The sequence below is a fragment of the Microcaecilia unicolor genome, chromosome 6, assembly GCF_901765095.1.
Source record: "Microcaecilia unicolor chromosome 6, aMicUni1.1, whole genome shotgun sequence".
Lineage (NCBI taxonomy): Eukaryota > Metazoa > Chordata > Amphibia > Gymnophiona > Siphonopidae > Microcaecilia > Microcaecilia unicolor.
Window position 1 is genome coordinate 241,164,823 of NC_044036.1, and position 27,194 is coordinate 241,192,016.

Here is a 27,194-nt window from a genome sequence, read left to right on the forward strand (position 1 = left end):
TTCGCGTTAGATTATGCCCCTCTATGAATGACATTGCTAAAAAAAATGTTATTTAACCACTTTTTTATGGTTGATATTTGTTTTGTTTTTTGTTTTGCGATAGGCATTGGATATATATATATATTTCACACTATTTACACCGAAACCTCGGTAAGAACTTTAGCTAAAAATTCATTGATCCGTGTACATTCTGGCAACAATTCTATAATAACGAATGGACAGCACAAACAGACTCAAACCAATTTCTTCTAGAATGGGACAATAGGTGCTTAAACATATTAGACAATATAACACCTTTGCAAACTAGAACCTCACGCAGGAAGAACTCAATACCTTGGTTTTAATGAAGAATTGTAGAAACTAAAAACACAAGTTAGAAGGTTAGAACGAACATGGAACAAAAAAAAAAAAAAAGATGACTCCACACTCAATGCTTGGAAACAACTACAAAGAAAATACAAATACACCATCAGACAAACCAAAAGATCATATTACAAAACTAATATTGGACCAGACTACAAGGATACACATAAACGTTTCCAGCTTGTGAGTAAATTATTAGATACCACTCCGGTTACTTCAAACAGCATAGACATCCCATTAGCAAATAATCTCGTGAAATATTTTAAAGAGAAAATAGTGAAGTTACGACTCACGTACCAGATACTACTAACAAGTACTTAAAATTCCTCAACTGTTTAGACCCAATACCCAGTGAACATGCAGCTGATCAAATCTGGACTAATTTCGACATACTCCTGGACAATACCATTTCTCAGTCGATCAAAAGGCTCACCAAATCCCAATGCAAACTAGACATATGCCCTAATAATGTTATAAAACTTGCACTTCAACAATTTACACAAGACCTCACGAAGCATGCTACAAAATGGACTCTTCCCAAAAGATAAAGGAAACATTCTACTCACACCTATACCTAAGGACCCAAAGAAATATACAAGTGACTTAACCAAGTACCGCCCAGTAGTATCTATCCCTCTGATAACCAAATTAATGGAAAGTATGGTGACCAAGTAACTCACCAATTACCTAAATAAATTCTCAATTCTTCATGAATCACAGTCAGGATTTCGGGCTAATCACAATCAGGATTTCGGGCTAATCACAGCACCGAAACAGTTCTAACTATTCTTCTCACCAAATTTAAACAAACAATTGCAACATGAAACAACATACTTCTACTACAATTTGACATGTCCAGTGCATTCAACATGGTTAGCCATAAAATATTATTAAGCATCCTAGAATACTTTGGAGTTGGAGGTAACGTGCTTAACTGGTTCAGAGGATTTTTAACCACAAGAGCATACCAGGTGAAATCTAATTTGAGTATGTCAACTTCATGGACACCTGAATGTGGTGTGCCCCAAGGATCACCACTCTGACCGACACTCTTTAACCTAATGATTACACCCCTGGCTAAATCGCTATCCAATCAAGGCCTTAACCCTTACATATACGCAGATGACGTCACTATTTACATTCCATTCAAACATGGCCTAAATGAAATCACTAATGTCATCAACCACAGGTTCCAAATCATGTATTCATGGGCGGATGCATTTCAATTAAAACTTTATGCAGAAAAAACACAATGTCTCATACTCACATCTCAATACAACACAAGTAAATTCACCACTATAACCACAACAAATTTCTCACTTCCCGTGTCAGACACCCTGAAAATTTTTGGAGTTAGCTTTGACCAGATTCTCACACTTGAAAACCATGTGAAAAACACAACAAGGAAGATGTTCCACTCTTTGTGGAAACTAAAAAGAGTAAAACCTTTCTTCCCAAGAAACATCTTTTGTAACCTGGTACAGTCAATGGTGCTAAGTCATCTAGACTACTGCAATGCACTATATGTTGGCTGTAAAGGGCAACTCATCAAGAAACTACAAACAGCCCAAAACACAGCTGCCAGACTCATATTCTGTAAAACAAAATATGAAAGTGCCAAACCCCTAAGAGAAAAGCTACACTGGCTTCTACTTAAAGAACGTATTACATTTAAGGTCTGTACTCTGGTGCACAAAATCATCCACAGAGATGCTCCAGCCTCTATGACAGACCTTTATTGACTTACCATCCAGAAATGCTAAAAGATCAGCATACACATTCCTAAATCTTCACTTCCCCAGTTGTAGAGGACTAAAATACAAACTAACACATGCATCTAGCTTCTCCTATATGAGCACGCAGCTGTGGAATGCATTGCCAATGGACTTGAAAACAATTTACAACCTAAACAACTTTCGCAAATCACTGAAGACCTATCTTTTCAACAAGGCATACCACAACGACCCATAACAGGAACTGTAACACATCACCTATTACTTGATATCCAAAATGTTTTCTCCCTATGCTTATTGCTTAGTTCTTGTAGATCATCTATATTCTCTGTAGTATACAAATTGCATCTATACTCTGAAATGACGTTCTGTTAATCTATCTGTTTAATCTATCAGGCCATCAATATTCTTTAGGTAATATCAGTTGTCTCTTTTACTCTGTAATGACGATCCACTATGTTATTCACATAATCTATTATGTCATCCTGTTCTCTATTTAATATCAACTGTACCTTTCTACTCTGGAGTGGCAAATGCCATGAAGGACCATTGTAAGCCACATTGAGTCTGCAAATAGGTGGGAAAATGTGGTATACAAATGCAGCAAATAAATAAATTATAATACTAGTTCTTTTCAAATGCTTTAATTGTGCGTTAAAAATAGTTAAGATCAAACATAAAACTTATCATTAAGGCTTATTGCTTCTTGAGTCTATAAACACACTAAAATAACAGGTATATGAATATACTGGCCAAAGCTATAAATGAAATTTGTCAATAGGAATAATTGATTCATGAGTAGATGCACACATTTCATTACAGCATCATGAATGTCTTTGCTCTCAAAGTAACAGTTTAGTGTATTGTAGAATATGTTATGATTATGCTCCAAAACGATACGTCTATAATCTAAATGAATATAATCACATACAATTTGATTTATAGTGAGTACTATGGACACATTCCTAAAGTAACAGCTCAAAAAATATTGCTTTTAAAGGTCGGGCAACCAGTTAAATTTAGGGGACAATATGAGTGTTGGATAAATTTGTTCTTTAAATACTTAAAACATTTTAAAACTGTTTTGTGTTTACTCAGGTTTCTTATTTCTAGTATTACATTTTGTTCCAAAGATTAGAAGCCATTCAGTGTGACATATTATGCAATAATAGCAGAAATCAGGAGAGAAAGAGAGAGAGAACGTTCTCACATCACTGTATTGGAGAAATGAGTAGGTCATGTGGTCTCCCTTTTAATCCACCGTGGCACATGGTTATATCAACTTCAGTCCTTCCCCATTCTGCATGGCTATAAATAGTAGCAATATATATCAATTTGTGTGCATTGTTTGTTTTGGCACCTAAAAAAATGCATGTAAACAGGTTTATGCATGTATAATTATCAGTCTATGCACATACATGCAATTTGTAAGCATAAAGAAGTTGTAAAGATAATTGATTTTGCTTTTTATTAAAACAAATGTGTGAAATGAATCCACTAAATGCCAGAAAATCAGGGAAAATTTTGGAAAAAAATCCAAAAATAAACCAAAAAAATATTTTGGACATGCACACCCCTAGTAAGCAGTGCTGGAACATTGTATGCATACTCAGCCCAGCAGATTTTTACTATATTAAATGTCTGGCGCATGTCCCTATTTGATTTCAGTTCCATGATTTTTAGCAGTGATCAGAGAATGGAAATTCAATATTGTTACTCTGCAGTGACAGTGGATTTTGGCTTATTTGTGGTCAGTTTACAAAGAGTTATGTAGATTTTTAGATCTTTTTGTGCATTGATTTAAAGAGGGAAGTAGTTCTTCAAATGCAGAGCGCAAGAATAGCTTCCATTGCGTGTGTCAATCATGACTGAGGTTTTCACGATGTCATGCTAACAATTGTCCTTATTTGAAAAAGTTATCTGTGCTGCTAAAAGCAATATACTTAATCACAGGAAAGAAATAGTAACTTAGCCTCTAATTCCAGAGCTTGGTGCAGTAAGGCAGTTTTGTAGGTCTTTTAAATCTTCATAGTAACATATTAAATGATGGCAGATGAAGTTCTGTATGGTTCATCCAGTCTGTTTTCACTATACAAAGCCTTGATGGTAATGGATTAGTCATGATAGTGTTCTTTTAATGCAATATACAATTAGATTTTTAGTGATATATACTTTTTTCAATGTTGTAATTCACTTTAGAGTGCCTCAGTAGTAAAGCATGTCATAATTCTATAATTTAATGTTTCGAGTAGCACTGACTTTACAATGGTAGCTTTATTGTACTGCTGTTAGGTAGCTAGATATGAAGAGAAGCGGTGCTGGGCATGCAGGTATTGAGAACCTGTATAAAAATGAATGCAAATATGTTATAATACATCAAAGCCTGTGCAAAGAAACACCTACCAGTTATGGCTGCTGGTTCCTGAGTACACAGTGTATGGTGAGCACAGTGTAATGACTGCTGAAGATCTTGTAGCAGAATGGCCTGGCCCTGCTTTCTTGCCCTTGTTCTTTTGCATCAACTTACATTCCACTGCTTCCTAACAGAGCTACTGTTTAATGTGCCAGTAGATGCATACTCAGCTAACTTGATACATTGACCCTCAGTCAAACACATACACGAAAGATTCAACTAAGCTCCAATTTGATCATCATGTAGATATTGAATCATTTTTATGCACATTAAGACAAACTTGTATTATCACAGGAGTGTTCCAGTAAATGGAGAAACAAGTGAGATGTCTTTGTTTCTGCTGGATGAGTGGCCTTTCTTTATTTTGTTATCCAGTGAAGGGGAGACATTGGTAGGAAACCTTATGGTCGCTGGTTTTCAGGATGACCTAGACCTGGATGACAAGGTAGCGGATCCATCTTCATTGCTAACTGTACACGTTCCAAGCAAAGACATTATACTGTCCAGTGAGGAAGAAGAGGACTCTAAGATTATCATAGCAGATGAAAGTATTGATTCGGAGCAACAACAAAAATGGTATGTTGGATGGAAATGCACTGGACATGCTACTTTCTAAGAGGAGTTTTGTATAACATGTTCCATATAAACTGCACCCCCCAAGAGAGTAGATGTCATAGTTTTGGTGCACACCCTACAGGAAAATAATAGAAAAAGGAGAGAAAATTAATTATACTGAGTTTAAGTGATGGAGAGGGGGGGATTGTGTCAGGATGTTTATATATACCCTTCTAGATCATGCAGTAAAAGCAGGATTTAAACACTGGTTTCCTTTGTTCTAAGCCCGCTGCTAGTCAAACAGCACCACACACAAGACAGGGGATGAAACTTGCACACATAATGAATAGTCTAAATAGTCTGGCTCAGCTTTTTTTGAGTAACAAACAAGGATTTGACTTGGTTGTAATTTGTAAGGCCACTGGTTCACCTTTTTTCTTATTGTAGTTGAGTGTTGTCTTCAACTTAACAGTGCAAAGGCTTGAGCAAAATTAATTTAAAAAAAAACAAAAACACTTTCATATCTGGTTGCCTCTGAGCTGAGCTTGTATTTATCTGGCTAATGATATTAAAGTAACAAACTACATTAACATTTATCTCTTAAACTTGGGAGGTAGAGGGAGAGTTAGAGCCCTCGGTTCATGCTTTGCAGTACACTGTGTTACATTATTTTTTCATATGCTTGCCCTGCATAGCAAAGGGTTAGCTTTGGATGTATCTCTGCTTATAATAATTTGGACTAAAATGATTCATTTCTAGGAGAATGTAGTTCCTTCATTCAGGACACACTACATGACAGTCCTGTTACTGTGACAAGAAAAGTCACTGCAAAACAAACATTCAATACAAAAATTGCAGTGAATTATATGTTAAAAAATACTTTATAACAAATAATAATGTGAAAAAGAGAGGTATAAAGCATAACTTCCTTGTCATCAAGCAGATGAAGCCATTACGTATGGGTTATGTCCATCAACCAGCAGGGGAGATAGCGAGCACTCAAACTTTCACAGTGCCCTCTTGGCCAGCCAGCTCCACTGCCTCTTCAGTATTCTCTATCTCCCTTAGCAGGGTGGCTGCAGCTTGTTCGAGCTCCATAAAAATCTGCCGGGAGGTGGTTCCTGGCTTGCCAGTTGTTAACCGGGGTGTTGGAGGCTATAGCAGCTTCACTTTAAAGGCACATAGGTTAGCCCTTTCCCTGCCTTACCCATACCTCCGTGGATGTGAACATATTGCCTTGCTTTCCCTGTCCTTACCCACCAACAGTGGATGCAGACATATAGGTTCGCCCTTTCCCTGCCTTTCCCACTCATCTGAGCCTCCGGAGTCTTCATACCTCTGCTTTCCTCACAGCTTAAAAAAAAAATAAAAAAAAGTCGCGTCGCGTTTTTTAAACGCAGAGACGCTGGAACAGAGGTTTTTGACCTGATTTTCAGCAGGATCGTAGTTGTACACTAGATCCTTTGAGGTAAGAGTGTTTTCCAACTTCTCCGGGGTGGGCCCGCGATCGGGGCGATTTTGGCGCGAACCGCCATTTTGGATTTTACCGCCGTTTTTCGGCGATGGCTGCAGACAATGTAAAGCGCTGTTCCACTTGTGGCAAGCGCAAATCAGCAGCAGGGCTCTGTAAATCGTGCTGTATTGGCGTAGGAGCCGGCTCGAGCATGGCGAGCGATGTTTCTTCCCGCTCTGAGCTGGCAGCGGGCGCCATTTTGCTTACACCGCATGGCGTGGCCTCCGTGGACACGGAGAGACCTGAGCCGGGTGGGGCACCTCGAGATGAGGTTATTTCAGGAGTGGCTAGCACCGGACAGGATTTGGGTGCCCAGGGTGAGATTTTCTCCCCGGATTTTGTGCTTTTGCTGCATAAAGCATACATGATGAAAAGAGCCCTTCCTCAAGGGTCGCCTGAGGCTCCTCTGATTGCCCCCCCCCCCCCCCCCCCCGATGGATTCTGGCCTGGGACTGCCCAGTGAGGCTTTTTTCCCGGATGCTTGGCCTAAAGATAAGCGCAGAAGGGTTAATTCCCCTTCAGATTGTGGTGCACCTTTTTCCCCCCCGTGGTCGGTGAGGATTCGGAGAGCTCTGACAGACGTTCTTGGTCTGAGGAACCAGAGTCAGGTGTGGATTTACCACAGGATCTGGATGATCCCTCCGCGATGAGGATTTTCCACCGTGATGAGCTGCCAGCGCTTATTTCAGATACCCTGCAGGCCCTTTCGATTGAAGATCCTGACAGTGGCATGGCCTCCTCGGGTAATCCCAGGATGGCTAGTACCAAGAAAGCTGCTCGGGCCTTCCCTTTGCATGACTCCATCCTAGAGCTTGTTTCGGCTCAGTGGGCTGACCCCGAGGGACCTTTGAGAGTTTCCAGGGCTATGGGGCAGTTATACCCTCTGCGTGAGGGACATATGGCTCGTTTTCAAATGTCTACAGTGGATGCCCTAGTCACTACAGTGACAAAGAGAACTACCCTCCCTGTTGAAGGAGGTGTTGCCCTGAAGGACGTTCAAGACCGTAGGCTGGAAACAGCGTTGAAACGGTCCTTTGAAATTGCAGGTCTCACTGTTCGGGCGTCTGCATGCAGCTGTTATGCTGTGAGAGCCTGCCTAGCTTGGCTGCAACAGGCAGTGGCTCAGCCCGGAGATGGAGCGGAGCCCTTCTTGGATGTGGCTCCGCGGATGGAGGTGGCCTTGTCCTTTCTGGCTGATGCCCTTTATGACCTTGTCAGAGCTTCGGCTAAACAAATGGCAGTAGCAGTGGCGGCTCGCCGTCGTCTGTGGCTACGACATTGGGCAGCGGACATGGCCTCTAAGCAAAGGTTGGTGAAGTTGCCTTTTCAAGGACTTCTCCTGTTTGGTGAGGAGTTAGAGAAAATTGTGAAAGGCCTGGGTGATCCAAAACCCCAGCGCTTGCCCGAAGATAGGCAGAGGCCTCTAAGGGCCAGGCGGTCCACTCCTCGTACAGACCTCGCTTCCGTGAAGCTAGAAGTTACCGCCCGGGGCGTTCTGCTGGGTTCACTTCACGTGCCCGTGGTCAGCAGAGGAACTCCTTTCGCTCGGACAAGCATTCCGCAGCCGGTGGCTCAAGACCAGGAGTTCAGGGGCGACCCTCTCAATGATGGTGCGCCGGCCCTCTCCTCGATGCCTGTCATCGGAGGACGGCTTTCCCTCTTTGTCGAGGAGTGGGCCAAGATTTCCTCAGATCAGTGGGTTCTGGACCTGATCAGAGATGGATACAGAATAGAATTCAACGCCCCAGTAAGAGACGTGTTTGTGGAGTCCCGATGCGGTTCTGCTGTCAAACGGGCGGAGGTGGAGGAGACTTTACAAGGTCTGATTCAGTTAGGGGCAGTGACCCCGGTGCCTCCCGCCGAGCAAGGCTGCGGCCGATACTCCATCTACTTTGTGGTGCCGCGAAAAGGTGGGTCCTTTCGCCATATTCTGGACTTAAAAGAAGTGAACAAGTCCCTGAGAGTGCGGCATTTCCACATGGAATCCCTGCGCTCCGTCATTGCTGCGGTTCAGCCAGGAGAGTTTCTCACATCTCTAGACCTGAAAGAAGCTTACTTGCACATACCGATTTGGCCCCCGCACCAGAAGTTTCTGAGGTTTGCGGTGTTGGGAAAACATTTCCAGTTCAGGGCCTTGCCTTTTGGCCTCGCCACAGCTCCCCGAACCTTTTCGAAGGTAATGGTGGTAGTAGCTGCTTTTCTCAGGCGAGAAGGTATCGGGGTTCACCCGTACATAGACGACTGGCTCATCAGAGCAGACTCTGCAACAGAGAGCTTACAAGCTACAGCCAGAGTGGTCTCAGTACTGCAATCTCTAGGCTGGGTCGTCAATATGGCCAAAAGTCACCTGTCCCCTTCACAATCTCTAGAGTTTTTGGGGGCCAGGTTCGACACAGTCTCGGGCTATGTGTTCCTACCCGAGCTAAGGCGGTGCAAGCTTCAGAATCAGGTCCGTCTGCTCCTGAGGATGCCCCGCCCGCGAGCTTGGGACATTGTCCAGCTGCTGGGATCAATGACAGCCACGATGGAAGTGGTACCCTGGGCGAGAGCGCACCTGAGACCTCTACAGTATTCCCTACTCCGGAGATGGTCTCCTATTTCTCAGGATTACCAATGCAGACTTACTTGGCTCCCTGCGGCCCGTCTCAGCATGGAGTGGTGGCTCTCGGACAACATGCTGCGGCGAGGAATGCCGCTGACGCTCCCCGTTTGGTGCCTAGTAACAGATGCCAGCCTGAAGGGCTGGGGCGCACACTGCAAGGGGAAGCATGCCCAGGGTCTATGGACACCCGAGGAGTCGGAGTGGTCCATCAACCGCCTAGAGTTGAAAGCGGTGTTTCAGGCACTTCTGGCCTTTCAAGTGACCCTGGAAGGATTGGCTGTCAGAGTGATGTCGGACAACACGACAACGGTGGCCTATATAAATCGACAAGGCGGAACAAGGTGCAGAGCACTAGCCGCGCAGGCCGAACTGATTTGCCACTGGGCCGAGCTGCATCTTCAGTGTCTGTCGGCAGCTCATATTGCAGGTCAGAGCAATGTGCAGGCCGATTACCTGAGCAGGCATCAGATCGATCCAGCAGAATGGAATCTGGCAGACAAAGTATTCCTGCAGATCTGTGCCAAATGGGGCAAGCCTGTGATGGATCTAATGGCGACAAGTACCAATACCAAAGTCCCATGCTTCTTCAGCAGACGGAGAGATCCTCGCTCGGCGGGGTTGGATGCCTTGGCTCAACCGTGGCCTCCGGGTCTACTTTATGTGTTTCCCCCATGGCCCTTGATAGGGCCCCTGCTCTTGCGGATTCGACTGCACCCAGGAGAAGTGGTCCTCATCGCTCCGGATTGGCCAAGGAGACCTTGGTATGCAGACCTCCGACAGATGCTCCTGGAGGCTCCTCTGCCGTTACCTCTGGTACCGAACCTGTTGACTCAGGGACCGGTAGCCATGGAGGACGCTGGCCGCTTTGGTCTTACGGCATGGCTATTGAGAGGGCGCAATTGAGGGATAAAGGTTATTCCAATAAAGTTATTTCCACTCTCCTGCAAGCCCGCAAGCGGTCCACTTCCGTGGCTTATGCCAGGATTTGGTGCCTGTTTGAATCTTGGTGTGCTTCCAGAGCCATTGTTCCAATGCGGGCTCCTGTCTCGCCGATTCTGGACTTTTTGCAGGAAGGTGTACAAAAAGGCTTGGCCTATAATTCCCTGCGGGTGCAGGTGGCAGCGTTGGCCTCCCTTCGTGGTAAGGTGGAAGGCGTGTCTTTGGCTGCTCACCCAGATGTGGCACGGTTTCTTAGAGGGGTGCTTCGGCTCCGACCTCCAGTGCGAGCACCCTGTCCAGCTTGGAACTTGGGGCTAGTTTTGAAAACCCTGCAGGCATCTCCTTTTGAGCTGCTTCGGCGAGCATCGGAGAAAGACTTGACACTGAAGGCCGTTTTTCTGGTGGCCAATACCTCGGCGAGACGGGTGTCAGAGCTCCAGGCGCTGTCCTGTAGAGACCCATTTCTGCAATTTTCAGAGTCCGGAGTCACGGTTCGGACCGTGCCTTCCTTTATGCCTAAGGTGGTTTCAGCCTTTCACTTAAACCAGCCTATTTTCTTGCCCTCTTTTTCAGAGGAAGAGTTTCCAGAATCATTTGGGCAGCTGCACCTTTTGGATGTGCGCAGGACTCTGCTGCAGTATCTGCGAGTTACTAACTCTTTCAGGATTTCTGATCATCTGTTTGTTTTGCTATCCGGTTCTCGCAGAGGGTCTCCAGCGTCTAAAGCCACTATTGCCCGCTGGCTCAAAGAAACTATCTTTTCAGCTTGTCTGCTGGCCGGCAGGGTTCCGCCTGTAGCCTTTAAGGCACATTCTACTAGAGCGATTTCTTCCTCTTGGGCTGAAACTGGAGCACTCTCTCTTCAAGAGATATGCAGTGCAGCAACATGGGCTTCTAAGCTCTCCTTTGCCCGACATTACAGGCTGGATGTGGCTGCCAGGAGGAATGCACGTTTTGGTGCACAAGTGCTAGCGCGTGGTGTGGCTTGTTCCCACCCTATCTAGGGATTGCTTTGTTACATCCCATACGTAATGGCTTCATCTGCTTGATGACAAGGAAGGGAAAATTAGGTTCTTACCTTGGTAATTTTCTTTCCTTTAGTCATAGCAGATGAAGCCATGAGCCCTCCCTGTATGATTGTCTGTATGCTGTGAATCTGTTTTTCAGGTTCTGTTCTAATTTCCTGAAGTTCCTTTCTTGGGAGAAAGTTGGAAAACAATCTTCAGGATTCATGTTCAGTTTAAATTTAGGAGGATGTGTTCATTCCCTCCAGCATGTTCTTTTTTTGGAGGATGTGTTGATTCTCTCCAGGAGGCGCGTGTGTTCCCCTCCAGTTCTATAAATAGGAGGATGAGTTAATTCCCTCCAGTGTTTTGGGAGGATGTGTGATTCCCTCCAGGAGGCGCGTGTGTTCCCCTCCACTTATACAATAAGGAGGATGAGTTTATTCCCTCCAGGAGGATGTGCATTCCCTCCTTTATGAGTTCATGCCCTTGTGATGGGCCATCGTTCGCTGTGAGGAAAGCTCTTGTGATTCCCATTGCGGTTTGCCATACTGCTTTGGAAGCTTCAAATACTGAAGAGGCAGTGGAGCTGGCTGGCCAAGAGGGCACTGTGAAAGTTTGAGTGCTCTCTATCTCCCCTGCTGGTTGATGGACATAACCCATACGTAATGGCTTCATCTGCTATGACTAAAGGAAAGAAAATTACCAAGGTAAGAACCTAATTTTCCCATTTCAATAAAGATGGCTATATTAAAAAGCATTATAATCATCTCATTCTTATTAAACCAAAATTTGGGGGTTTATTAAATTTTGGCTTAAGCAAGGTGATTATGATGCTTTAGATGGAAATTGCAGTTTTTTGGTATATCCATCTTTATTGTTCTTCCCAGTCATTGGCATGAAAGGGTAGCCGAGTGGGGCTGAGGATTAGTGCACACAGTCAGTAAAATCAGCCAGGTGATGTCCCCCATTCAGGAGTTCCTGGGAGAACACTGACATTTATTGAAATTTGATACTTTATAGCACCTCTGTATTTCACAATGTTTGTTCTACACAATATTTTAAACATATGATTTACTTGAGGTCCTGCTGCTGTACCACTTGCTGTGACTATGTGCACATTCAAGGAAGTACATTGGAGTGTGTTGCTAATTTATGGTGGTAGATGATATTTCAAGATGGTAGTGTTAACTCTTACAGTATAAATGCATTACCTTGCACAAGTTCATGCTAATGCACCATGGAGTAGTTTGGTGCAAAAGGGATGCACTGAATTCCCCAGATTTACACATAGGTGGTATTCTCTATACCTATGAATTAAACATTTTTTAAAACAAGCGTAAAGCTAGTGGAAGAGTTCACTGATTTCAGCAAAATTGTGCACAAAGTAGAAGATGAGGACTTGACAGCTAGTTATGCAGACTAGTGGTTAAAGCACTCTGATGTGTATTAACAAACTAATATGCTTCAAAAGAAAAATTATTTCGAAAATGTTTGTCTTTATAGGTCTTCCAAAAATTCTTTGAAACCCCAGCAGGATGTGATCTCCACCAAAACCTCAAATCAGAAGCCTCCAACTAGTTTACATTCCCCTTCTAAGCTTGATAAGAATGGCATCTCACAGATCTCTGCATCCTTGCTTGATGGTTCAAGCCCTGCTTCTGTTTTATCTGCCTCTTCACCTGCTGGGCAGGCTCAGAAGGCCCCAGCCTCAAGCAAGCTATCCACTTCCAAACAGAAGGAAAAATCAAGAGGCAAGGCAGACTCAGATAGTGACCAGGAAGGGCCAATTGCCAGGCAAATGCTCTCATTTGTGATGGATGATCCGGACTTTGACAGCGAGGACTCAGACAGTGCTACTAAAAAAGTGGTATGTAGAATGTGTCATAGTGATTACCAGAGCTTTTTAAAAGCTGTATGGCGGTGAAGGTTCCATGCAAAGGCATGGTGGAGAGCCAGAATTTCTCTTCTGTATGTTAATGTTCCTTTCTTACCTTAAATGTTACAGTAATTGTTATTGTTGATATCTTATATTTGAACATGATACACACACCTGTGCTCTAAAAACAAGACTAAGGGCTAGATGCACTAAACTTAACGAGCCAGCAACATGGTTTTTAAACTAGTTCTAGCCGGTTTAGCGAGCAAATAGTAAACCGGGACATGCACAAAAGGGTTCTCCGAGCCATTTTCCTATCACGGTAGCAGCTAACGAAAATGGAATGCAAACCTATTATAATGAGTTAATTACTATTATAATGTGCATGCAATCAGGCTCATTTTCAAAGCACTTAGCCTCCCAAAGTTCCATAGAAACCTATGGAACTTAGCCTCCCAAAGTGCTTTGAAAATATGCCTCAATGTGATGCACTACCGTTTCCGACCCCATGCACAAAAGCAGTCCCTACCTTTACTGTGGAAATTTTAATGGGCGGTCTGGACCTGCTGGTTCTTCATTATTGCAAGTAGGAGAAGGGGAGAAACAAGGCAGGGAAGATGGAGCACACACACAAAAAAAGTATACCAGCTTACACACAGCTTCTTTGCGTGTATGAAAGTCGTGGCATGTTTCTTTTTCAAATGACTTTTTACTGGCAAGAAATGGGGGGGGGGGGGGCATTACTGAAATGCAAAGCATAAAGGTAATGGTGACTTACCAAAAATGCAAGGAAGACAAGGGTGCATCAAAGAAACAGCGTCTGTTCCTGCTGCTTCCTTCTATTAGCCGGCTGACATCTTAGAATGCCCATCTCCCTGAAGATGGACTTATTGGCTGGCTGCTGTCCCAACTCCTCCTCCCTGCAGGGCTTCCCTGATGACATCACTTTAGAGCTGTGAACTGATTGGATCTGAACTTCCTGGTGTTCCCCTCCACAGAGAGGGGTGAAACCAATTGGACAGCTTCAGCCTGGGATATCCTGCCCACTCATTACTGGAGCATCCAGCCAATGAGAGTCCATCTTCAGGGGGATGCGCATTCTAGGATGTCAGCCAGCCAATAGAAGGAAGCAGCAGGAACAGCTGGGTGTGGAACCAAGCCCTGATTCTGCTGATTCCTCACAGAAGAGCTGAGAGCAGCAGAGAGGTTTTTCCCAGCAGCGGGAGGCAGGGAGCTCCAATACAGGTATGCCCATCCAAAAAAAAAAAAAAGCGCTTTTGTGTTTGCAATAAAAAAAAGGTAAATCTACTGCTATCTGAGAGCCGTTTGTAGAATGCTCAAAGCAGCCACGCATAGCGATTGACTGTTCTGCGCATGGTCAGCTCACCGACTGTCTTCCCCCATATCGCATGCAAATGAGCTGGGTTGCAAAGGCAACGAGCAGCTCATTTGCATGCGATTCTCTTTGTGAATCCCTCTGTGTTTCTAAATCGATAAATTTTTACCGATTTGGAAACGCAGACAGATGCTTAATGGACCTTTGTGCATCTGACTCTAAGAGAAATACATGGACATGGTTTGCATTTTGCATATAAGAAACGCAAAAGATACTGTGAGGTGTGGTTAACAAGCACAGCTGAAATAGTACCATCAGGTACTTTGACCTAGTACTTTGAACAACATTGATAAAAACTGGATGATCCCTGTTTTCAGAGTGATATTCAGGTGTTTAGCAAAGAAGATAAAGTTGTGAATAAATTTTTGCGAGAAATAAGTCGGTGCGTTAGCGATTTTAGAGCTCGCTAAATGCTAGAGATGCCTATAGGAATAAATGGGAGTCTCAAGCATTTAGCTCATGCTTATTTTTAGCGTGCGCGAAATGCTAGAGATGCCTATAAGAATAAATGGGAGTCTCTAGCGTTTGGGAAGCTCAGATTGTTTAATCTATGGTGATGTATAGATAGAATTATTATTACCATTCCTATAATATATTTTTATTAATTTTAAAAATATTTTGAGTTTTTATATTTTTTTATATTTTGTCTATATATGGTTTTAATTTGTTCTATATGTATGTTCCATATCATCATGCTGATCAATCCATAGACTGGTGGGTTGTGTCCATCTACCAGCAGGTGAAGATAGAGAGCAATCCTTTTGCCTCCCTATATGTGGTCATGTGCTGGCGGAAACTCCTCAGTATGTTCTCTATCTCAGCAGGTGGTGGTCACACACAGCAGCAGCTCTGGCTAGGTCTCCAAGCCTAATTCTTAGGTTTTGTTGAGTACCTGGGGTTGAGGGCTCTTCTTGAGCAAGTGCAAACCTGGTGGTGCCAGGTCCCTCCTTTTCTCCCCACTCCCGCTGGCTCCGTTGAAAAAAAAAAAAAAATTTGAACGTTCTTTAAGGGTGTTTATTTCAACGTTTATATCAGCTGCTCACTGGGACACCAGTTTGTTACAGCTCGAAGCAAGAAGCAGGTAATTTTTACCTTTTGTAGCGGGCAGGGGGTGCCCCGATCGGTCTCCACGTGACTTATGGCGTTGGAGGGCTAGGGCGCGAAGAATCGCTCCCCGGACCGCGTGTGCGCGTCTAGCGGGGATGCGGGGGTTTCAAAGCCTGAATCGCCTTTTTTGGGCGTCAGTTTGGAGTCCGATCAGTGTTCCGGTTCTTCCTCCGGTGCGGCGGTTTTTCCCGCCATAAACGCCCATCCCCCGCTGCTCCCCCCCCCCCCCCCCCCCCCCCCCATTTTGGCCGGCAACTCTGCTCGGACGGCTTCTTCTTGGTCCGCCCTCGAGGTGGGAGATGTTAATGCTATGGTCGCCCTTGATTCGGGCGACGGCAAGAAAGCGGCAAAAGTTAAGCGCCGTTTTTCCCACGCGGCTCCTTCTCGGAGTTTCGCTCCGGACGCCATTTTGGATGCGCAGCATGTTTCTCCCCTGCTCTTGCGAGCGCTGGTTGAGGGTGCATCTAGGGCCGTGGCCCAGGCGGCAGAAGTGCACAGTCTGGGGGGTTTCTCCCCTGAGTTCATCAGGCTTTTCTTATGCAAAACGCTGCCCCTGCTCCCCTGTACGATAAAGGGGTTGAGGCCTCCGGAAGCAAACGCCCTCGGGTGGATTTCCAGGCCCTAGAGGACTCTGTCTCCTCTGATGTAGATGAGGGTAGCGTATCTGAGTTCTCCCAATGGTCCTTTGGGGATTCCTTGGAGGAGACGGATTCCCGCTCGGATGGAGCGGATGACCCCTCTGCAGCGCGGATCTTTCGCTCAGAGGATTTGCCCAACCTGTTAGTGCAGGCCATGAGCATTTTGAAGATTTCCTCTCCGGAGGACGTCTCTCCCTCAGCCTCTGCTGGCTCTGCCATTATGCTGGGGACAAAGCGCCTGCCTAGGACCTTCCACGTGCATGAAGCCATGCACACCCTGATTTCGGCTCAATGGGATGTCCCAGAAGCGAGCCTTAAAGTGGCTAGGGCTATGTCCCGCCTCTATCCTCTGCCTGAAGGTGAACGGGAGGCCTTTCTTTGGCCTACCGTGGATTTGTTAATCACTGCGGTGACTAAGAAAACGGCGTTGCCGGTGGAAGGTGGCACGGCCCTAAAGGACGCCCAAGACAGAAGATTGGAGGCGGCTTTAAAGTCGTCCTTCAAGGCGGCTGCTTTAAGTTTGCAGGCCTCAGTTTGCGGCTCCTATGTGGCCAGGGCGTGCCTGAAGATTGTGCAGCGGGCTTAACCGACGATTGTGCAGCGGGCTTCCCCCTCGGATCCTTCCTTGAGGGCTGATTGGCCGGCCATGGAATCGGGCTTGGCCTATTTGGCAGACTTGCTGTATGATGTCTTGAGAGCCTCGGCTAAAGACATGGCTCAGACAGTCTCTGCACGGCGCTGGCTTTGGCTGAAGCATTGGTCTGCTGACCACGCCTCTAAGTCTCGCCTGGCTAAGTTGCCTTTTAAAGGCAAGCTGCTCTTTGGGGTCGAGCTGGACAAGATTGTGACCGATCTCGGCACGTCTAAGGGCAAGAGGTTACCGGAGGTCAGGGCTCGGGCCAGTGGTGCCCGCCCCGGTTCCTCCAAAGGACGGTTTCAGGAAGCCTGTCGGTATCGCCCGGGCAAGTCGGGCTCCTCTGCCCCCTCTTCCTTCAAAAGGAACTTCTCCCCCAAGCAGCATTCCTTTCGCAGAGACCGCCGTCCCGGAGGTGCGTCCTCCGGTCCTCCCCCAGGGTCTCGTACCCAATGACAGGGCCCTGGTCCATGTCCCAGAGCAGATTGGGGGACGCCTGTCCTCGTTTCTGGGCGAGTAGACCAGGGTAACTTCAGACGCTTGGGTGCTGCAAGTCATCAGAGATGGCTACAAGCTAGAGTTCTGCCGACCCCTAAGAGACGGGTTTGTGCACTCTCCCTGCAAGTCTCCGGTCAAAGCTGTGGCAGTGCAGCAGTCTTTGGACAATCTGGTCCGCCTGGGTGCGGTCGTTCCGGTGCCAGAAGATCAGCTTGGCAAGGGACGTTTCTCCATTTACTTTGTGGTACCAAAGAAAGGAGATTCTGTACGTCCTATCCTCGACCTCAAAGGGGTCAATCGGGCCTTGAAAGTTCGGCACTTCCGAATGGAGACTCTCCGCTCTGTTATAGTGGCAGTGAAGTTCCTGGCATCCTTGGACATCAAGGAAACTTACTTGCATATTCCCATCTGGCCTCCTCATCAACGCTTTCTGCGTTTTGCAGTCCTGGGCCGACACTTCCAGTTCAGAGCCCTCCCGATCGGGTTGGCTACTGCTCCGTGGACCTTCTCCAAAGTAATGGTGGTCATCGCGGCCTTCCTACGCAAGGAAGGAGTACAAGTCCATCCTTATCTGGACGACTGGTTGATCCGAGCCCCCTCTTATGCAGAGTGCGGCAGAGCTTCAGACTGGGTGATTGCTCTTTTGAGCTCCCTGGGGTTGATCATCAACTGGGAGAAAAGCCAGCTGCGCCCGACTCATTCCCTGGAGTATCTGGGAGTTCGTTTCGACACCCAAGTGGGCAGAATGTTCCTGCCAGACAATTGGATTGTCAAGCTTCAGGCTCAGGTGGACCAGTTCCTAGTAGCCTCTCCTCTTTGGGCTTGGGACTATGTGCAGCTGTTGGGCTCTATGACGGCCACGATGGAAGTAGTGCCCTGGGCCAGGGCCCATATGAGACCTCTACAGCACTCTCTACTGCAGCGATGGACTCCAGTGTCGGAGGATTACGCTGTGCGCCTTCCCTTGGATCCAGCGGTGCGCAAGGCGCTGAGCTGGTGGCTGAGGCCAGACAAGCTGTCCGCAGGAATGCCTCTTTTGACCCCGGAGTGGGTTGTCATCACGATGGACGCCTCTTTGACGGGCTGGGGAGCCCACTGCTTGGGAAGGACAGCGCAGGGGCTCTGGTCTCCTGCAGAGGCAAAGTGGTCTATCAACCTCCTGGAACTCAGAGCCATTCGGTTGGCGCTTTTGGAGTTTCTTCCAGTACTGGCGGCGAAGCCAGTACGGGTCCTGTCGGACAATGCCATGGCTGTGGCCTATGTCAATCGCCAGGGAGGTACCAAGAGTGCCCCTCTAGCCAAGGAGGCCATGAATCTATGCCAGTGGGCGGAAGCGAACCTGGAACAGCTGTAGGCGGCCCACATTGCGGGAGTCATGAATGTCAAGGCGGACTTTCTCAGTTGCCATACCTTGGATCCCGGAGAGTGGCAGCTATCTGCTCAGGCGTTCTTGGACATCACGAAGCGCTGGGGCCAGCCGAGCCTCGATCTGATGGCGTCATCGGCCAATTGCCAAGTGCCGCGCTTTTTCAGCAGAGGACGGGACCCTCGATCTCTGGGAGTAGATGCTCATCTCCAACAGTGGCCGACACAGGAGCTCCTCTATGTGTTCCTGCCCTGGCCCATGTTGGGCAGGGTGCTAGGCCGGGTGGCAAAGCATCCGGGCCGGATAATCCTGGTGGGTCCGGACTGGCCCAGATGTCCCTGGTATGCGGACTTGATCAGGCTCTCAGTGGACGGCCCTCTGCGGCTGCCAGCGGAGCGGGGCCTGTTGCATCAGGGTCCCGTGGTGATGGAGGATCCCTCCCCCTTTGGTCTTACGGCCTGGCTATTGAGCGGCAGCATCTGAGGAAGAAGGGCTTCTCAGACGAGGTCATCGCCACTATGCTGAGAGCGAGGAAGTGCTCTACTTCTACTGCTTACGCCAGGGTTTGGCGTACCTTTGCATCGTGGTGTGAGGCAGGCTCTCTTTCTCCCTTCACTGCTCCAATTTCTTCAGTGCTTGCGTTCCTGCAAGAAGGTCTGGAGAAAGGCCTGTCGCTCAGCTCCCTTAAAGTCCAGGTAGCGGCTCTGGCTTGCTTCAGGGGACGCCTGAAGGGTGCTTCCCTGGCCTCGCAGCCAGATGTGGTGCGCTTTCTCAAGGGAGTTAATCACCTACGCCCTCCTCTGCGCTCGGTGGTGCCTGCGTGGAATCTTAATCTAGTACTAAGAGCCTTGCAGAAGCTGCCTTTTGAAACCTTGTCGAGGGCATCTCTGAAAGATCTGACATTGAAAGCAGTCTTTTTGGTGGCTATCACTTCAGCCAGACGAGTTTCCGAGCTCCAGGCGCTATCATGTCGAGAGCCCTTCCTGCAGTTCACGGAGGCAGGAGTGTCTATTCGCACGGTGCCTTCCTTCCTGCCCAAGATTGTTTCTCGTTTCCATGTGAATCAGCAGCTCTGTCTTCCCTCCTTTCGTAGGGAGGACTACCCAGAGGAGTACTCTGCTCTCAAATATCTAGATGTGAGACGAGTCATCATCAGATACTTGGAAGTGACCAATGATTTCCGGAAGTCGGATCATCTGTTTGTGCTGTTCGCAGGTCCTCGTAAGGGTCTGCAGGCATCGAAGCCTACAGTGGCACGATGGGTCAAGTAAACCATTGCAGCGGCTTATGTGGCCACGGGGAAGGTGCCCCCTATCCAGCTGAAGGCTCACTCCACTAGAGCACAGGCGGCCTCGATGGCAGAGGCCGTGTCCGTCTCCTTGGAAGAGATTTGCAAGGCGGCAACTTGAGCATCGGCTCATACCTTCTCCAGTCATTACCGCTTGACTGTGGCGGCTAGGGCGGAGGCCCGGTTTGGAGCTTCAGTGTTGCGGTCAGGGATTTCTATGTCCCGCCCTGGGTGAGTACTGCTTCGGTACATCCCACCAGTCTATGTATTGATCAGCATGATGATATGGAAGGTAAAATTATGTATCATACCTGATAATTTTCTTTCCATTAATCATAGCTGATCAATCCATAGCCCCTCCCAGATATCTGTACTGTTTATATTCTGGTTGCATTTCAGGTTCAAGTTTAGTCTTCAGTTCCTGTTCAGGAGGTCTTCGTGTCAAGTTTTTTCGATTGAATTCTTCTGGAGTTGAGACGATTTTGTGTTACAGTGAGCTGCTGCATTCCTCTCCCCTCCGTTTTACAGGGCTGGATTGAGACCTAAATTCTGCCAGCGCTCCCTCCCGCTTCGTGCGGCAGTAGGGCAGCCTTATATCCCTCCCGCTTCGGCGGTGTTAGGGTCAGCCAGCTCCTCCCGCGGTTGCGGTCGCAGGATAAGCCAGATCCCCCCGCATCGGCGGGTGTGGTGTCCCTCCCCCGCTCCGCGGGGATGAGCTGGACGGATTCCCCTCCCCCACTTGTGTGGGGATGAGCTGGGTTAATTCCCCTCCCCCGTTTCGGCGGTGGTGAGCTGGGCAGAGTGTCCCTTTGTGGGTGTAATTCTCTAAGTGCTGAGTCCTGCGGATGGAGCTTTGATATCGACATACTGAGGAGTTTCCGGCAGCACATGACCACATATAGGGAGGCAAAAGGATTGCTCTCTATCTCCACCTGCTGGTAGATGGACACAACCCACCAGGATTGATCAGCTATGATTAATGGAAAGAAAATTATCAGGTATCATACATAATTTTACCTTATTTTTTAGACCCTTGATGAAGGCTTTTTATAGCCGAAACATGGACTGTGTAGGGTCCAAATAAAGTTGTGTTTGGAGCATCTTATCCTGGTGTTTGGACTGATCTCTTGAACTTGGTTTCTTTTCCACTTTTTCTTGTGGAGTGTCTAGCGTTTAGCACACGCTTATTTTTAGTGTGCACTAAAAACACTAGTGCACCTTTGTAAAAGGACCCCTTGGTCATCCTCTGCTGGGCCTTTTTTACCCTTAAAAGGAAAGAAAGAACCCCAAGAGAGAATGCAAAAAGAGGACATTTTCAGACGGGGAAGTCCTTGTGTACCTTTGAACTATAGACTTTGCAATATGTTTCAAAGAGAAAGTGCATACATACATGCCCTTTGAACTTGCTGTAGACTTCTGTACATGGGTTTTGTGCAGGTAGATGGGTTTTGTGCAGGTAGATTTTGTAAGGGTCACAGGCATGAAAATACAGTCTATTCATGCTATCTTCTGATCCTGTCCTAAAAAGACATATACCTATAGGAAAATGTCACAATACAATCTTTTCATAAGTGGTGGGATTCTCTTAGGTATAACATTCTCTCCCTCACTTTATTATGTGCTTTACATCCTATGCCATTACACTTGTGCTGATGTTATTTTTTTCTTCTAAGCACAAGGTTAGCATCATTACATGTTTAAGTCGTTTTCTCACACAATTATTAAACTATGCAAGTTTTCATATCTATAAATCATGGAATATACATCAGGCTAGGTTCTTTGAGAATTTTTATAAACATTCTCTATGGTTATTAAAATAATTTCTTTCAATGTAAAGGGCCTGAAAAATCCTATTAAGAAAAAGAAAATCTTGAATTATATCACAAAGTTAAATCCTGATATAATTATGCTACAAGAAACCCACCTATCAGTTGCTGAAGCTAATAAGATTTCCATAAAAAATTTTCTCCCCCCTATCTTCTCATCTGCTATAGGAAATAAGAACAGAATCATGACTCTTATAAAAAAAAATAAGGATTTAGACATACCATCTCATAAAAATGATAACTCGGGCAGATGGGTTAATATTAACATAAAAATATGTAACAAAACAATATCGTTATTAAACATTTATGCACCTAATTCAGACTCACCTGAATTTTTTCTATCACTGGCAGATATGTTAGCAGCTGAAGGTGATACGCCCTGCATTATAGGTGATGATTTTAACCTTATATTAAACCCCATAATTGATAGGAAATCTAAATATGCCTATAAACCTCCTAAAGCAACTCAAAATCTTCTCGACCTAATATCTCAATTTAAACTTTGTGATATATGGAGAATTACACATACGACAGAACATGATTATACCTTTTATTCAAATCCCCATAACTCATACTCCAGGATTGATTATTTTTTAATATCGTCATCTTTGATAGCTGACGTACTTAACACGGACATTGGCAATATTTTATTATCAGATCACGCACACATTACGCTGCAGCTCAGCATCAACCAAACACAAATAAATAGACATCGTTGGAGATTTAATTCCACACTCCTAACTAATCCTAATTTCATAGAATATATATCAAAAGCAATGCAAGAATATTTTCACTTCAACTCGCCAAATCACACTTCTTGGAATAATTTTTGGGATGCTTTTAAGGCGTTTATAAGAGGGGAAATAATAACATTTACAGCCTCTAGAAATAAAGAATTAAATAATGAAATATTGGAATTAGAAAATAAAATAAAATTTTTAGAACTAATACATATAAGTGATACTAACAATATACCCATATTAGAAGAGCTTAAGGCATCCAAACTCAAATATAATACAATATTAGGTACTAAAGCTAGCAAAGATATTTTTAATAACAATGCAACATACTACTATGAAGGTAATAAAGCAGGACACCTCCTAGCTAATTTTTCTGAAAGCCCGCAAAGAAAAAAACTACATCTCTTCAATCAAAGATGAGAATAATGTTCTTCTAACAAATAACATAAACATAGCAAATAGATTCCAATCTTTTTATAAAGACTTATATACTTCAGACATTGAAACTGAGTCATTAAACTATGATTTTTTGGGAAAACTAGAACATCAAACTATCACAGAAGAAGACAATAAGATGTTTTCTAAAAAAATCACAATAGACGAGATTAATATAGCTATCCTAAACATGGCGACAAAAAAGGCTCCCGGATCGGATGGTTTACCAATTGAATTCTATTCAGCCTTTAAGTCTATATTATCCCCAATTTTATGTGATTATTACAATTACATGATAGAAACTGGTAATATAAAAGGCACTTTTACTGAAGCCAATATTATTGTGCTATTGAAACCTAATAAAGATCCCAGTTCTGTGCAAAACTATAGACCATTATTTTTAATAAACTTGGATGCCAAGATATTTGCCAAAATTGTTGCCGAGAGATTACAACTTTTCCTACCTAAAATCATACATCCGGATCAAACGGGTTTTATGAATGGGAGATCCTCCTCAGATAACACAAGAACCTTCTCTAACATACTAATGCATGGACAAGAAACATCAGATCCTTTGGTTGCAATAGGATTAGATGCTGAAAAAGCATTTGATCGTGTAGAATGGCCATATTTGTTCAAAGTACTACAATGGTATGGTTTATCTGCACAATCAATCAATATAATTAAAGTCCTGTATACCTCCCCAACTACATTTATTCAAATTAATGATGTAATTTCTAAGCCTTTTACACCAACAAGGGGCACTAGACAGGGTTGTCCCTTATCTCCATTATTATTTAATATAGCCCTTGAACCATTATTAACAGCGATTCGTCAACACCCCCTTATCAGTGGCGTTAAAATCGGTCAACAAAACATTAAATTAGCCGCGTATGCAAATGATGTCCTACTATTCACCTCTCCTACATCAATCCCTCACATACTGTGTTTAATATCTAAATATGCCAAAATATCCGGTTATAAATTAAATACCACAAAAACGGAACTTTTGCCCATAAATTGTGTTCATCTGAAACATATTATTCAACAATATAATTTTCAATGGAATGATAATCAAATTAAGTATTTGGGAGTTTTATTTGGCCCCACTATTGAGGACACTATTAAATATAACTCTAAAAATACAATTAAAATTACTGAATTACTAACTCAAAAATGGTCACCATTAAGGCTTAATTGGTAGGGTAGACTAGAAACCATAAAAATGATGATAGTGCCAAAAATTAACTACATTCTTAGCATGCTACCTATGTTACTAAATCCAACAACATATAAGAAGGTTGAAGCTAAATTAGTACAATTTTTATGGAATAATAAAACACCTAGAATTTCAGTTAAAAAATTGAAGGCATGTCCACTAAAAAGTGGTGTCAATTTTCCTAGTTTCTATGATTATCACATATCTTTTCTCCTAAAGCAAAACTAAGCATTTATGTATGATAAAGAACAACTCAACACCTCATCATGGTTCCAGATTGAAATGCTAAAGCAACCAGACACACCCACACATTTCTTCCCTTGGTCTCAAAAGACTAATGTTTCTTCTAATGTTTTGTTTAAAATTCTTAGAACTGTTTTTAATGAACTTGATTCAGTTGTCACACATCCCATAACACATACTATGTACATCCCAATTTGGAACAATCCAAAATTCAAAATTAACAATTGTTACATAAATTGGAATACTTGGAAAAAAGCTGGTATATGGACTCTCAATGATGTTATAAAAGATAATTCTTGGCTACCTTTTGCCCAACTAAGTATAAAATATGGTCTTAAAAGTTCTCAATACTACAAATGGGTTCAACTCAAACACTGTGTAACTAACTCCGTAGATATAAAAAAAATTAACTACTGATTACCCTTCTTGTTGGCAACTTTGCAAGTCTTTTATGACTTCCAAAAAAGTCGCGTCTAAATGGTACAAAATACTACAGTTAGCTAAATTCAAAGAACCTACTAATACCATGCAATCATGGGAATGCAATCTAAATGCCCAACTAGATGAAAAAACTTGGGAAAAATTTTGGTTTAAAATTACTCATACCACCAAATCAGCGTCCATTTCACAATCTATGTTCTACTTAGCACACAGAGCCCTATGGACTGCTGCTAAACTCGCCAAATTGAACACAATAAAACCAAAAAACAGTGCGAATAAATGCTGGACCTGTGAAAAAGATGTTGGAAATCTTAAACATATCATCTATTCTTGCCCATACATTCAAGAATATTGGAATTCTGTATGGGACACAATATCTTCCACCTTGAATATTCAAGATGTTTTATCATATAATATAGTTATATGTGGATCACTAATGTTACAATCATCAATAGACAAATATCAAGCACAATTACTGGATTTAATGTTACATCAAGCCCTTAGAACACTTTTCTTTTGTTGGAAAGATCTTGACAAAGTAACTTATTTATCATGGTGGAATTCTGTGTGTATTTTAGCTAAATATGAATATGCTGCGGCTGAAAACATAACTCACTTGTTAAGTACAACAAAATATGGTCTCCTTTACTAAACTCACTACGTAATAACCTTTGTCAGAATTGAAATTATGTATTACTCCTGTGACTTATGATTATGATCTGTTATCGAAATAATCCCGGACTTGCCCTAACTTGAACATGTATGCTGATGCTTGTTACTGTTAACTTGTTAAGCTGGATAATTGCTTTATTTTAGCCATTTGTTATCATTTATAAAACACAATAAAAATATTGGAACTAAAAAAAAAAAAACATACTTACTGAGACAAATCATTTACTTGAATGGTTTACCTTTTACCTTTTCTACGTTTTCTCTTCCACCACTCTAAGTCTGTCAATGAAGCCATTTCTTCCTATGATACTATTCTCTCCTCTGCTCTGGACACTCTTGCCCCTCCCATGTCCCGTCCTACTAGGTGTACCAAACCCCAGCCTTGGCTGACCTCTAAAATCCGCTACTTTCGTTCCTGTGCCTGCTCTGCTAAACGTTCTTGGCTTAAATCCCGCACCCTTGCCGACTTCATTCATTTCAAATTCATGCTTAACTCCTTCCAGTCTGCCCTTTCACGGGCCAAACAGGATTACTTCACCCAATTGACAAATTCCCTTGGCTCTAGCTCTAACCCTCAACTTCTCTTCGCCACACTGAACTCTCTTCTCAAAGTGCCTCTGTTCCCAATTCCCCCTTCTCTTTCTCCTTAGACCCTAGCTGAGCACTTCCATGATAAAATCCGTAAGATTAACCTTGAATTTTCATCCAAACCCTCCCCACCTCTCTCTCCCTTAGTCCACACCCCCTACTCTCCTTCCTCTCCTTCTTTTTCCTCCTCCTCTGAAGTTTCTACTAAGGAAACTGCCCTTCTTCTTTCCTCCTCCAAATGTACTACCTGTTCATCTGATCCCATCCCCACTTAACACTATCTCTCCTACAATCATCCCTGTCATTCGTCACATCCTTAATCTCTCACTCTCCACTGCAACTGTTCCTACGGCCTTCAAACATGCTGTTGTCACTCCACTTCTTAAAAAACCCTCACTTGACCCTACCTGCCCCTCCAACTATCGCCCCATCTCCCTTCTTCCTTTCCTCTCCAAATTACTTGAACGCGTTGTGCACCACCGTTGTCTTGACTTCCTCTCTTCTCAACCTATTTGACCCACTCCAATCTGGTTTCCGCCCTCTTCACTCTACTGAAACTGCACTTACCAAAGTCTCTAATGACCTGCTGCTGGCTAAATCCAGAGGTCTCTATTCTATCCTTATCCTTCTTGACCTATCTGCTGCTTTCGACACTGTTAACCACACCATACTCCTAGATACGCTATCCTCGATTGGATTCCAGGGCTCTGTTCTTCCCTGGTTCTCCTCCTACCTCTCACTTCACACTTTCAGTGTTCACTCTGGCGGTTCCTCTTCAACTTCCATCCCGCTTTCAGTTGGTGTCCCCCAGGGTTCTGTCCTTGGACCCCTCCTTTTCTCCATCTATACCTCTTCTTTTGGTACCCTGATTTCATCCCATGGCTTTCAATACCATCTTTATGCAGATGACTCTCAGATCTACATCTCCACCCCTGAAATCTCAACCATAATCCAGGACAAAATTTCATCCTGCTTGTCTGACATTGCTGCTTGGATGTCTCAACGCCATCTGAAGCTAAACATGACTAAAACTGAACTTCTCATTTTTCCCCCTAAACCCACTTCCCCTCTTCCCCCATTCTCTATCTCCGTTAATGGCTCT

The 27,194-nt window shown here is 44.4% G+C and overlaps 1 protein-coding gene across 1 annotated transcript in view; it reads left to right on the forward strand.

The window, feature by feature from the left end:
• RABL6 (RAB, member RAS oncogene family like 6) overlaps positions 1-27,194 on the forward strand; it is a 412,427-nt gene that overhangs the window by 315,923 nt on the left and 69,310 nt on the right. Inside the window, exons 11-12 of the mRNA XM_030206942.1 lie at positions 4,885-5,085; positions 12,629-12,992. Of these exons, the coding sequence (XP_030062802.1) occupies positions 4,885-5,085; positions 12,629-12,992 (565 nt within the window). The remainder of the gene's footprint in view (positions 1-4,884; positions 5,086-12,628; positions 12,993-27,194) is intronic.